General features: G+C 42.1%; 1 protein-coding gene across 1 annotated transcript in view; it reads right to left on the bottom strand.

Annotated features, from left to right (window-relative positions):
- Positions 1 to 14,962, bottom strand: part of SORCS3 (sortilin related VPS10 domain containing receptor 3) — a 594,679-nt gene that overhangs the window by 143,017 nt on the left and 436,700 nt on the right. The window contains exon 7 of the mRNA XM_019459374.2: positions 1,987 to 2,105. Within this exon, the coding sequence (XP_019314919.2) occupies positions 1,987 to 2,105 (119 nt within the window). The remainder of the gene's footprint in view (positions 1 to 1,986; positions 2,106 to 14,962) is intronic.

The following is a 14,962-nucleotide window of genomic DNA, read 5'->3' as shown; positions in this document are numbered from 1 at the left end:
GATAGTATAAAATGCAATTTGGAAAGACGAAGACAAATCCACTAATATTTAAGTAACAATTCCTAATAGCCCATGTGCTAAGGGAATAGCAGACAAGAACAGCTGTAGTGGTTCAGAGGAAGAGAGGCATACCCAGCTCCTGGGAAACGGGGCTAATCTGGACCAAAGAAACAGGAGTGAGGCAGAGAAAGTCATTCAGGTGCATAGGTCTGAGTAAACTCAGGAGAGTCTAAAGATCAAGGTTCCTATAGGAAACAGCCTGCAAACACAACTGGCAGCAGAAGGGTGGGAAAGCAGAGTGGGAGAAATCAAAGCTGCTCTCAAAGGTCAAGTATGATTACACACACTCATAGACAGACACACACACACACACACACACTGTAAGTCATTCTGGAGCAGAAGCATCACCTTTTCTTTTTCCTCATTTTTGTTCTTCTTTGCATCTCCTTCCAGTGAAACTCAACACCTAAAACAAGGCTTCCCTTTCCTGCCTAAAAATGTGAGTCACACCTAGTTTTCTCTGTGAGTCAGAGCTCTTGGGAGTGAAGGATTTCTGGACTCAGGACATATCAGGGTGTGGTCAGCACTGTAAAGGGAGGGCAAGATTTAGGGAGCTCTACATTTTTCTAGAAAGAAAATCCTAGAGATGCTTCATTTCTTGGGGATTCTCACTCCCAAATGAGACCGGTCACTTTGTTTTTTTTGTTTGTTTGTTTTGTTTTTTGTTTTTTGTTTTCAGTATATGAAGTTTATTGTCAAATTGGTTTCCATACAACACCCAGTGCTCATCCCAAAAGGTGCCCTCCTCAATACCCATCACCCACCCTCCCCTCCCTCCCACCCCCCATCAACCCTCAGTTTGTTCTCAGTTTTTAACAGTCTCTTATGCTTTGGCTCTCTCCCACTCTAACCTCTTCTTTTTTTTTTTTTCCTTCCCCTCCCCATGGGTTTCTGTTAAGTTTCTCAGGATCCACATAAGAGTGAAAACATATGGTATCTGTCTTTCTCTGTATGGCTTATTTCACTTAGTATCACACTCTCCAGTTCCATCCACGTTGCTACAAAAGGCCATATTTCATTCTTTGTCATTGCCACGTAGTACTCCATTGTGTACATAAACCACAATTTCTTTATCCATTCATCTGTTGATGGACATTTAGGCTCTTTCCATAATTTGGCTATTGTTGAGAGTGCTGCTATAAACATTGGGGTACAAGTGCCCCTATGCATCAGTACTCCTGTATCCCTTGGGTAAATTCCTAGCAGTGCTATTGCTGGGTCATAGGGTAGGTCTATTTTCAATTTTCTGAGGAATCTCCACACTGCTTTCCAGAGTGGCTGCACCAATTTGCATTCCCACCAACAGTGCAAGAGGGTTCCCGTTTCTCCACATCCTCTCCAGCATCTATAGTCTCCTGATTTGTTCATTTTGGCCACTCTGACTGGCGTGAGGTGATATCTGAGTGTGGTTTTGATTTGTATTTCCCTGATAAGGAGCGACGTTGAGCATCTTTTCATGTGCCTGTTGGCCATCCGGATGTCTTCTTTAGAGAAGTGTCTATTCATGTTTTCTGCCCATTTCTTCACTGGGTTATTTGTTTTTCGGGTGTGGAGTTTGAGACTGGTCACTTTGGACAGCAATGGATCATGGCTTTGATAAACTACTGAAAGTCAGATCCATTGGAGATGTGGCTCTAAGAAACTTCCAAGCCCTAGTCCAAATCCTGGTCATTTTAAGACCCTTTTGGTATAATAAAACAGCAACCCAGCTGAGGATTCAGTGGGCTACTAAAGACCCCATCCGTGATACTGACCCATAACATCTTCATCTTTCACCAGAAGTCCTGGATCCCCCAGAGAATGGGTCACCAAAGCAGAGACTCACCCCAGCTCCACGTGTTCACAACCTCGGGAATGCTGCCCTCATTTTCCTGACTTCACCTAAGCACCCCCACCTCTACCACTGAATGCATTTTCTGGACTCACCTGAATGAAGATATATTCATCCTGAACAACCAGGGAACTGATGTCAATGGAGCGGACAAAAGGCCCACTCCGAGTGGTCTCAGCACATTCCTGGATCCTGCAGGTGAGGTAGTGAGCATCTGAAATGGGAGAGCGACACTTAGACGCAAAGAGAAATGGTGACAAAGCTCTCATCAGTACACAAGGCTCTACCCCATGGGATATCAGTGATACAGTTCAAAGCAACGAGATTTCATTCTTGTTCACACAAAATTTGTAATAATTATTAAAAAATGGCAATATCTAGATGAGGCAAAGGAGTGGAAGAAAGTTAATCTTACATCCTACTGACAAAAGGGTAAACTGATAATAGATTTTTGGAAGAACCAATTTGAAATATCAGAATTTTAAATGTGCATATATTATACCAGCAATTCTAACGCAAAGAATGTCTTCTGGAGAAACACTCGTATATTTTCCCAAAGAGTCAGGAGCAAAGATGCTCACTGGGGTATTGTTCATAGCAGTGAAAAATCAGAAACAGGCTAAAGGTCCCTGAACATGTCAATGAACTAAGGTACACATATTACAGAATGCTATGCTATAATTAAAAAAATTAACTGGAGGGGTGCCTGGGTGGCTCAGTCACTTAAGCAACCAATTCTTGATTTCGGCTTAGGTCATGAGCTTATAGTTCATGAGTTCAAGTCCTGAATGGGGCTCTGTGCTGTCAGCACAGAGCCTGCTCCAGATCCTCTGTCTCCTCTCTCTAACCCTCCCCCCATCATGTGCACACACTCTCTCTCTCTCTCAAAACTAAACATTAAAAAATATTAAGTAGATATGGACACATCCACATCCTGATTTCTCTAGAATCCTTGTTCCTTTTCAAATAACCTTTGAAAAAATTATTTGGCAGTATGGTAGTATGATACAATTATGTCCCCCCAAAACCTTGCCTTTATAAATGTTTAGGTTTGTGCCACAGTGCAAAGAAAAAGTTTTAAAGGAACCCATAAAAATTAGCTATGATTACTTTTGGGTGAAAAGAATGGAAATAGTGTTGAAGTGAGACCTTTCCTTTCCATATTATATACATTTTTATTATTTTTACAATAAGAATGTCTTCACCTATTACTTGTATAAAACCTATAAATCCTCTATAATTACTTGTAAAATCTTCGAAAGATCTCAGCAGGTCAAGAGCCCCTCTAGCAAACCAGGAACATGACAGCAGAAGCTGTTGCTCAATAGGAAAATCTCTGACTCTAAAATGCATCCCAATTATGACCATAGGGTCATCCAAGAAAGATAATTTATTCAGTTATTTGTTACTGGGGAAAAAACTACAGGTAAGTCTCTGTAAAGAAACCTGTGTATATATGTGCTTTTATTTTATTTTTTTTAAATGTTTATTTATTTATTTTTGAGATGGTGGGGAGGGGCAACGAGGGCGGGAAAGAGAGAGAATCCCAGGTAGGCTCCGTGCTGTGAGCACAGAGCCCAATGCAGGGCCCAAACCCACAAACCATGAGATCATGACCTGAGCCAAAACCAAGAGTCAGACACTTAACTGACTGAGCCACCCAGGTGTCCCCGTACATTTGCTTTCAAAATGGTTATAATTGGGGGACCTGGGTGGCTCAGTCGGTTAAGCAACCGACCTTGGCTCAGAACATGATCTTGTGATTTGTGAGTTGGAGCCCTGCATCGGGCTCTGTGCTGACAGCTCAGAGCCTGGAGCCTGCTTTGGATTCCATATCTCCCTCTCTCTCTCTACCCCTCCCCTGCTCACACACTGTCTCTGTCTCCCAAGAATAAATACACATTAAAAAAAACTAAATAAATAATAAAGTGGTTATAACTGAATAGTACTTGAAAGTAGTAAGTGGGGAAAATGAGAAGTAGGAGTGATTTCAGTATTATAAGTTGAGAAGTCTTTGTTATCACCTAAAACCATGTTCATTACTACATGTATCTAATGCAATTGCTCCCTTGAATGTGTGCACAGGTGTCACGGGTGACAGGGAAGGGGAGCCTGCAGGCAGCCGAGATAAAGGCAAACAGGTTAAATAAGAAAAAAGCTAATTGAGTTAAAACATGAATACGTTTAATTATCCCTGTTTATCTTTTTTTTTTTAAGTTTATTTATTTACTTTGAGAGAAGGAGTGCATGAGCAGGGGAGGAGCAGAGAGAGAGGGTGACCAAGAATCCCAAGCAGGCTCTGCACGGTCAGCACAGAGCCTGACATGGGGCTCAGTCTCAAGAAGCGTGAGATCATGACCTGAGCCGCCATCAAAAGTTGGACGCTTAACAGACTGAGCCACCCAGGCACCCCTCCCTGTTTATCGTTAATTAACTAATTTACTGATGGCTTCAACAAGTGTTTCTGGTGTGTGAACAATATACTGGGTATTGCTTAGGTACGAGGAATACAACAGTGAATGAGACAGAGGTTTTTGATTCAAAAGGACCTGCTGACTAGAAAGGGGCTTACTCATATTATTTGCAGCTAGCTATTCCACACATTTATGTATAAACATGATGCTAATGTAACAAACACATGTGGGTAAGAAATGAATTCATTATGTGCTACATCCCTACTTCCCGAACGTCCATAGCTGAACAAGGCCTATTTGCGTTGGTATTCTTAATCCAAACATGTCAAACATAGATCTCATTCTTTCCATCAGCAGTCTTTTCACCCGCCCGTGAGCACAAGCCTCTTAACTTTTCTTTCCTCCATATGCCATGTAATCCAGTTGGTTCCCAGCCCCGACCATCCTGCCTCTGACATGCTTAGTCTCTCCTCTTCTCTCCACAAGCCCTGCCACTTGCCTGGGACAAGTCCTTCTCATCCGTGTGGCCTGTTGCATCCATTTCACGACTAGCCTGCATGTACATGATGGACTGGGAACTGGATGGACCCGAGACAGGGAGCCAGAGTCATCTCTAAAACCTAAACCTGACCTAGTCTCTCCCGGCTTCAAAACAGTTCTGAGTGCCCTGGGACAAAACCCAAACGTCGTTCTATAGAACAGAAGGCTTTTTACAAGAAGCCGAATAAAATCAAGTGCCTAGGGAGGCAGACAAGTAACGTGTAAGAATAAAACGAGCTGGATGAAGATGACAAACAGCAGTTGGCACACGGCCTCGGCGGCTGGGAGCACTCGGGAGCGGTGGGGACTGCAGTGAAATGGCCAACACTTGACTCTTCATGGAGGAGAAGCTCCTCAGTGTCTGTTCATCATTGGCACACAGGAGTAAGGAGTTCTGTGTCTTATAATAAATCTAACTGTCTCTATTTTTTAAATGTGAAATTGCCTGATTTAAAAAAAAAAAAAAAAAAAGGACAGCTATTCTACATTTAAAATAGGGTGTGGGCCAAATACCATAAAGCCAAACAAAACAAGCCTACATCCAAATATGTCACCTGTTCTGTAATTTGGTCCCTACCTTCCTCTCCAGAGAAGCGACCTTCTTCCCCCTCTTCCCTGCCCCATTAGCAAACCCAGCTTGTTCACCGTTCTGTACATACAGCCTGCCCTTGGACTTCCTCTTTGTCTCTGCACACACAGAAAGCTAAGAATGGCCTGGCTTTCCACTTCTGGGTGTGAGAGCGAGGGAAGGCCGAGAGCACAGGCTGTGCCGAGCAGCACATGGCCTGCCCACCAGGAATACTCTTGGACCCACAAAGCCTTAGTAATTTTCTCCTAGAATAAGGCACTAAAAGCCAGTGAAAAGCTGCAGTAAATACACATAAAGAAACCACAAGTGTTGACATGACAACCTGCTTCCTTCTTGCCAGCCAGTGTCTCAGAAAGCTCCTTACACTGCTAATCAAAGGTACGCACAGGAGGACATCTGCTTATCCCCCGCCCCCCCACAGGCTCATTTTCTACTGTCTGTTTACTATTCACTCTCCCATTTGGACACTTTGGGAAAAAAAAAAAAAAGAATCAAGTGTATTCAAGGCCACCCCAAACAAAATCAAAACCTACCTAAACCTTGGCCCACAGCAGGTGAGCTCTTGTGCCAAACTCATCCTACTTCTTGGCTCTCCCCCTGCTTGCTACTGCCCAGCATGGAACGAAAGGTCCAATTTAACAGGAAAGCAGCACTGAAATGAGTTTTTCAAATCCACTTAAAATTCAGGGGACTTGCAGTCTTTAGCTGGACTCATATATTGGAAGTCTCAACGCTCTTTTTTTTCAAACATACAGAGACATGATAGTAAGTGCTAAGGTACCCACTGCCTGGTGAAAACTCAGAATAGAGAAAAAGGGGAGAGTCAATTACCGGGCAGGCCTGGCTACCAGATGGAAGTGACCGAGGGTGATGAGGGACTCAGGGTGTCAAAAGTGAGCAGGGGACACCAAGAGCCTCACATTTGCAAAAGTTCTCAGATTCGGGCTTTGGACGTTATCCTGAAATGAAGCTGGGTACAGTCATGGAGATTTAAAGATGAAACTGAAGGGTATTCGTCATTTAACTTGAATCCCAAACTAGGCTTCTAATACCTGTGGCCTTTTTATTTGCTTTTAATAACACCAAACGTCTGATAAGATGGCAGGGGTCCAGAGCTCTTGAGCATAGTGTGGTATTTGAAAGCAAGGCCTCTGAAGCCAGATTGGGCTGTGTTCGAGTCCTGGACCTGTTACTTGCTTATCACCCTTGAGTAAGTAGCACGGCTCTTCATCTGTGAAATACCCGCAAGTTAGTATCTGCCTCCAGGGACTGTCATCAGTATTAAACAAGATTATGTATGAAAAATGCTTAGCATATCATTGGATACATTTTAAAAGACTAATAGATGGTACCTCTTTCTTAATATGAAAAGAGAAGGAAGGGAATTTAACACTCGGCATCTCTCATTCCCTCCATTAATAACAAGTAATGTTGTTTGTCTGTGGAGAGTCAAAAGACCATATCACAGGTCCTACTAGTAAAGTCATATTCCAAATTTATACCCCTGTTTAATTTCTTCAAGTGCTTTGGGTGTGCAGATAACAAAAAAAAAAAAAAAAAAATCTGAGCCTCAATAACCAAGGAGGACTTGAAGGAGAAGGCAGCCTTTGTGTGTAGACAAGATGGAGAAGTATATTATGTGAGAAGGAAATTCCTAAAAAGGGAGTGAAAACTGAACCATGGCCTTTTAGGTAGGCAAAGCTCATGGAAGGCACTATATAATCACATGTTAATGGATTAGCTTTGATTAATCTATATTCTTAATCTTTTATTTACTATCCTTTCCTTTGAAATGTTCTCAAATGAAAAATCAGAAAGACCAGATTGAGTGAAGAACTCATTTGGATATCCCTGTAAGAAAATTAGAGAGTGATTTCCCTAGGGGTTGAGAGTCAATCATTACCCTGATGATTAACGTATTTCTAAATGTCAAATGTCTTCCTAATGTATTTTGAAGAGCTGGTGTAGTCACTGTTCCACTTACAAAAGCTAAAAGTCAAAGGCTTTGTTCCCTGCACTGTCAATAGAGGGATATACTCATTAACGTTAGAAATATCTGGCTCAATTTAACTAGTTCTACTGCTGGAAGACCCTTTAGGGAAGATAAGAACATCTCCCTAGTGAGTCCGGCCTTCACGCCTTCTCACCTAGCAGATATTGGGCTAAAGGTCTCATATAGCAAGAAGGGGTAGTCTCAGACTGACTGATTCATTCCTTTTTGCACTGGGTCAAGGAGTATAGTGAAGCTTCAAGTGTCAGGCACTCAGAGGACTTCCAGGAACCAGAGAACATTCTCGGAAGAATCACAGACCAGTGAGGAAAATGGGATATTCACAAGTGAACATGCTTGGGGTTTGCGTTGGACAGAGGAAGATCTGAGAACTGGAGAATATAGACAGAGAGTATGAAGGAGATTATCTGACATCCTTAGCATTCTTTTATTCCTAAGGAGATATATTTTTGCCAGGAATTCTGTAAGGCTTAGGGAGGCAGTCTCTAACTTCCCCATCCAGCAAGGCAAGTTTCTCATCCATTTATATCCAGTGTTTCTTTCTCTGTCAAACCTTTCCAAAAGGGTCACCTCCTCAGAAGTAGGAATGAAGTCTTAGTTATCTTTGTTTGTCTCCTAAGCTAACTTTATAAAGTCCCAGTAAATGCTAGTTAAATTGAATTGAATGACATTAAAAAACCTAAACACTTTTGTTATGTTGAGTGATATTGTGACTTGTGGCAATGGTTTGCCTTTGAGATTACTAAATATTCAAACTATCCTAGCCATCATGCCTCTTACCACCTCGGAGAAAGAAACTTTCCTTGGATTCATTCAACTTCCATCCCTTTGGGTAATATACATGTTGTCAAAGTTTGAAAAAGTGAATTAAATTGTGAACAAAAAGCAAATCAGCTCCTCAGGTCCTCTCTTAGAGAAATACCCAGGAGCTATTTATTTTGAATAATAGCATTAACTCTCAGATGCAAACAAGTAAAAACCAGCAGATCCAAGAAACTATGAAAAGTTATTTAGTTTCCACAAGCCTCCTTTTCCTTGATTGAGGAGTGGGGCTAACCTGTGTGCAGGGCACCCACATGCTGGAAATGCCTACACAACCCTCCAGACATGGTAGGTACTGAAAACAAAATAAACGAATTGAAAAAGGTAGCTTACCTACCTTATTCCATTCCTGCCTATTGTGCTTATGGATTTAGAGTTTTTGTGAAACTTGTAACTACCGAAGAAGAATTCTAGTGTCTCCTGTTTTCTTATGGCATAGGGGGAATATGGCAGTTATAGAGATTTAGAAATCACAGTGTCCTTGAATATCTTAGGACTCCTGGTACTGCATCCAGAGCTCTTTCCACTCCAATTGCCAAATAAACTGAGCCTGATTGAATATGATGACTAGATGATAACAATAGTGATGATGACAGTGATGATGACAATGATGATGATGACAGTGGTGATAATGATGATGGTGATAATGATGATGATAACAATGATGACGATAAAAATGATGACAATGACAATAATGATGATAATGACAATGATGACAGTGACAGTGATGACTAGATGATGACGATGATGACGATGATGATGATGACGATGACAATAACAAGAAGTAACACTGTTTAAAATGTTTTTTTAAACATTTATTTATTTTTGAGAGAGAGAGAGTGTAAGCAGGGGAGGGGCAGAGAGAGAGATGAAGACACAGAATCCAAAGTGGGCTCTAGGCTTTGAGCTGTCGACAAAGAGCTCAATGCGGGGCTTGAATTCACAGACCGCGACGTCATGACCTGATCCGAAGTCAGGGGCTTAACCGACTGAGCCACCGAGATGCCCCAAGAAGTAGTATTTTTGAATGCTCACTCTATGTCTTCTGGTGTTGCAGAAGCTGTATGTATTAACTTATTTAGTTCCTGCAACAATCCAGTAAGGAGTTGCAATTACTAGCATCCCCATTTCATAGATGAGGAACATGAGGCACAACAATTAAGTGATGTGCCTGAGTTCCACAGCTTCTGGGAAATGACAGAACCAGGATTAGAACACAGCCATATTAACAGCAGGACCAATGATCCCAACTATTATTTTTTTTAATCATGGAAGGACAATCAGTCTGAGAATTAGACAAGAATCCATGTTCTGGTTCAGTCCTCATCCACAGCTATTTACGTGGCCTTGAGAAAGTTATTATATATTTTAGTACTTTTTTGCAAGTGATGCAATTCCAAAGTACCTTTTCTATTTCAACTTAAAAAAAAAACAAACAAACTTCGGAACGCTTTTAGCAAACAAGATCCTATCTTCTCAATATAGAAAGTGAACTTTAGTGCACCATTTCCAGTTGAATGTAAGAATTCAGCAGTCCCATTGGCTTAACTCCACACCCCATCCCCATCTTGCCTCTGAGTTCTTAGAACACTGCTAGAGCTCAGAGTTACATAGTTTAAAATTACTGAACTAGTCAATAATCCAAGGTTCTTTAAGAGCCAATATTCTATGTATCTAGAACCTGAAGTTTAGGCTATAGGGTTAATAGTTTTACATTGGGTGCCAATACCATTTGATTAGTTAGGATTCCCTGAGGTCTGTTAAGAAGTACTAGGCTTGGAGCACCTGGGTGGCTCAGTTGGTTAAGCATCTTTGCGGTACACGAATTTGAGCCCCATGTCAGGCTCTGTGCTGTCAGTACTGAACTTGCTTGGGATTCTCTCTCCTTTCTTTCTGCCCCTCCCCCCTCCCACTCCCAGGCTCACGCTTGCAAATGCACTTTCTCTCTCTCTCTCTCTCTCTCTCTCTCTCTCAAAATAAATAAACTTAAACATTGTTTTTAAAAAGTACTAGGCTTCATCCTGGCTTAGTGAGAAGGTGCGGTGATAGACTGATGGCAGGTGATGATGGCACCAGGACAAGAAATGGTGGCATATATGCTACAGATTTTGATTCTAGAAATTTCAAATGTGTCTAGATGCTAAAGAGCTTCTGCCTGTATCCAGGTTCACTTACTATGGTATCCCTATGATACATCCAAATGGCTTATGCTTGGGAATTTCTAATGAAGAGAAACTCAGTACTTCACAAAATAGCCTTAGCCATTTTCGGATACCCTTAATTATTACTTTTCTGTTCACCAAACTGAAATCCTCCCCACTATAAATTCTACTCTGTAATAACACCTTTTTTAGTCCATTGATGAAAAAATGTAATAGAAGTACTTCTTATATTTGTTAGTTATATATTATTATAATATGTATAGTTATATAACTATATATATATACAGTTATATATTTTTTATAATATATAAAGCACTGGAAGAGAAGGGATCTAAGGTCAAACAGCTTCTAAATGGCAGAATTAATCCTCCAACTCAACTCTGAACTCTTAGGGCATCAAGGTGATGAACTTTCTATTGATACCCAAATGTCTTTTGGATGGAGGATATGGGTGTGTATATGTGTGTATCTGAATATGTGTTGGGTCGGGTGTAGGGAGGATCACAGGGGACATTCTGAGAAAAATGATTTCTAGAAGACAATGGGAGAAAAAGTCATTTGAATCCTGAATTGTATGGAAGAAATGGGTTCACAATGATTTTAACCAAACTGGTTGGCTTTGCCCTGTTTAAACCCTGCCAGGGCAAGAGATAATTCAATGGCTTCAGCTTAATCTGGAAGTCTGACTCCCAAAAAGAAGGGCCAGGACTGGACCGGAGTGGAGATTCCTACATCAAAACAAGAAGAGGGACCGGCTTACACTGGGTTTGCTCCCACGTGTGGGAGCCAGGTTGAGAAAGAGGGTGGTTAGTGTCACATACAGTACAGAAAAAGTGACGCCCTGTGCTGATGTACCTGCTGTTCCTCCAGTCTAGAAGAGTGTCGTCCAATGGACATACAATGTAAGCCACAAATAACCTTTACGGATTTTCAGTAGCTACGCTAAAAAGTCTATAGAAAAGTGAAACGGATTGTAACATATTTTATTGAACCCCAAATATCCGAAGTATTATCATTTCATCATGTAGTCAACATAAAAATTATTAGTGAGCTATTTTCCATCATTTAATTCACAGTACATCTTTGAAACCTGGTGTATGTTTTGCACACATGGCATACCTCAATCTGGACAGCATGTTTCAAGTGCTCAGCAACCCCATGTGATGATGCAGCTACCACACTGGACAGCACCACTCTAGCATGACTTTCCTGACCCCCTTTCTACCATCCTCCTGGGAGAATCCAACTCATCTCTCAAGATGAAGCTTAACTATGGCCTCTTCTGTGCAGCCTTCAGTTGCTCCTCAGCACTAGGGGTACCCTTCTCTTCTGTATAGAAGTTGTTTGTGTGACTTGTCAGGCATTTCTGCCCAGAGCCTACACACACACAATCATGGAAAGCTTAGTTGGCTTGTGCTCCATATCTGGCCTTGGAATCAGAACTGGCCCTTCTGTTCCTGATGGGATTAATTTGCCTCACCTACTTGAGCCAGACCAGGCTGGCGCCATGGAATAGACCAGGAAGGGAAGAGGTATATGCGGATGCCCAGGCTCCTAAGATTGTCAGATACAATAAGAGAAACAGAAAAAACAGCTCCCTCAGGACTGCACTTAGGCAAACTTGGCGACTAGCCCTAAATCACACATGAGTCATATATGCATCGCCCTGGTTGGAAGTTAGTCGGAAGTCTCATCTGAGTGCTGGGGGGACACTCTGCCCAGGACCCTCAAGTGGCACTCCAACTGGGCTATTCACCGCGGGGCTTCCCCAGCCAAGAGGTTGGCTGTTGTGAGTACGTGATTTGACACAGTAAGCCTTCTTTGTTCTTCTCTATACTCTCTCCTTCTTATTGTTACTACAACCGTTTAATTCTTCATATTCTCTTTCCTTTATAATTAATTTTTTCCTCCATGGAACCGAAAGTATGGCTATCATGAATTACTATTATCCAGAACACCTTCCTTTTGGTTCCCACAGCACTTTATTTGGGAGACTTAAATTGGACAATCGGGGGCTTTCAGCACATTATATCAAAATAACAATCTGCGTGTATATCTGCCTCTCCCCTAAAACTGTGGGCTGGCTAGTCAGGGTTGGCTGTGTCCTATTTATCTGTAAATCCCCCACAGCTTAGCATAGTGCAGTGCTGATCGGATTGGGGTCTGCAAACCAGCAGCATCACCTGTGAGCTTGTCAGAAATATGGAATGTGTGTTTTAACAAGCTCTCCAGATGGTTCATATGCATGTTCCATTTGGGAAGGCTCAGATCTAGTGCAGTGGTTTTTAGTACTGCATGTACTTTAGAATCATGAGGACAATTTCATAAAGGGCCAATGCCCAGGACCTTCCGTGTGTGTGTGTGTGTGTGTGTGTGTGTGTGTGTGTGTGTGTGTGTGTGTGTGTAAGTTCTCCAGGTGATTATAATTAATGCTAAGCTTTGAGAACCACTGTCTTCACACATGGAAACTCTTCCATTTCTGTGGAGTGAATGTGAGAGGGTAAATAAACAAGAAATACAAATTTCTTTATCGACATTAGTATGAATGCCCACACATCCCTGTCTTGCTCTGGGAACTACATAGAACATTTAATTGTTGTTTCATAGCCATATCTTGTTTCTATTCTCTGAACATCCTTACAGGTTTCAAACAATTTCTACTACTCCTTATGAATCTCTCCTCACCCCAAGTAACACAGTGAACATTATCTTGACTTGGAAAGCACTCTGATGAGTTACAATTTATTGTGATTTTGTCTTGAAAGTCAAAAGGGGAAGAAAAAAGGTGCCTGGGTGGCTCAGTCGGTTAAGTGTCCGACTTCGGCTCAGGTCATGATCTCACGGTTCGTGGGTTCGAGCCCGGCGTCGGGCTCTGTGCTGACAGCTCAGAGCCTGAAGCGTGCTTCAGATTCTGTGTCTCCCCCTCTCTTCCCCTTCCCTGCTCATGCTCTGTCCCTGTCTCTCTCAAAACATAAATAAACATTAAAATTTTTTTTTACTTTTAAAAAAAGGGGAAGAAATAAGGGAAAGACATGTTTGCCCTACTTGTATGTTCTTGTTTCCAACCCTATGACAGCCCAGCTGCCGTGATCATCACATATTGTTTACAACAGGGTAATTCCAGACCCCAACACCAAGGCTCTTTCTTCATGCCTATGAGGATATAACTGCTGGCTATAATCCCAGCACCATCTGAGGTTAGGGATCCTCAAAGTGTTCTTGAAGGGGCCATCTGGATCAGAATCATGTCATGAGCATGTTTAACAATATGTCGACTCCCAGGCCCTACAGGAGACAATCTAAACCAAAACCTCTGGGGTGGATCCCAGGAATCTGCAATAGAACCAGCTTGCCAGAGGGTCATGGATGTTAAAGGTTGATAGAAACGGCCATAAGAACTATGCTGCTAGAAGAAGCAGAGAATGGAATTTTACTGCTCAAGGTGCTTTGGGGGATAATTTACAAAATAGTAATTGGCAAATCCAGAACACGGGGTAAGTGGTCTGAAATGGGCTGATTAAGTAACAGACTCTCCAACATGGAAAAAAAAAAGTGGAATAACAAAGGAAAGTCAGGGGAAGGAAAAATAACTATTACCTAAGATCTACTAGTTCTTTTAAGATGTTCAGAGAATTGTTATTTTCCCTTTAGACATGTGAATGACAAAACAAAAGGGCTAGAAAAATTGAGGTTTCAATTGACTTCAAATACACCAAATATAAAGAAGTCCCCTTTCCTGTGGGTTCCTAGCATGTCCTGTGTGTGACTATAAGAAGGCTATCAGCTATTCAGGAGCTGCTGGTTTATTTGTCTGCCCATTCCCTTTTAGAATACAGACTCGGGGTGGGGGGGGGGGGCAGAGACCATGTCTCATTCCCTCTTTATATCTCTAAAAATGCAGGTCATGACTGCCATCCAGGGGACACCCAGTAAATATCCTATAAGAGAATTAGAAAGAAAAGTGAATAAATTATTAATTGTTTCATTTAACAGTGAGGGAACAGGAACCCCAAGAATTTTAGTTGCTGTCCTAGAAACACAGCCTCTCCATGGAAAAACTGAAATTAAGATCTAGGTTTCTACTCTCCCAGTCTGCTTGCCTATAAATATCTGAAAACCATTTCTCCCTGCTCCTCGAAAGGATAAACCCAAATTGCAAACATGGCCCCCAGTGGAGACAGAGCTGGAGGGATGGTGGGTGCTTCTGGTGCCTCCTCCTGGTCTAGGACTGTCCAACCCTCTGCCAGAACTTGGAGAGTGTGCTCATTCCAGCACTCTGCCCAGGTCCACCTGCCTCTCTTGGCAAGTAGAATGCACAGGATATATTAGCAAGCACAGTCTGGCCAGGCAAGGAAAGACCTGGACACAGAGCTGGGAGTGACTAATAAGCCTCTCTGATGCACGATCCCTAAGAAGCAGGGTTCAGGACGTTACCTGGCCTCATCACAGAGGTCATTCTGTATTCTACTCCCCTGTCCCCGTCAAGGATGTCAGACATAGGCCAGTTGCCTTCTCTATCTCTCAGCACCATTC

The sequence above is a fragment of the Panthera pardus genome, unplaced genomic scaffold (assembly GCF_024362965.1).
Source record: "Panthera pardus isolate Hobbes unplaced genomic scaffold, ASM2436296v1 HiC_scaffold_22, whole genome shotgun sequence".
Classification (NCBI taxonomy): Eukaryota; Metazoa; Chordata; class Mammalia; order Carnivora; family Felidae; genus Panthera; species Panthera pardus.
The sequence above is the reverse complement of the archived record's forward strand: the minus strand, read 5'-3'. Positions and strand labels throughout refer to the sequence as shown.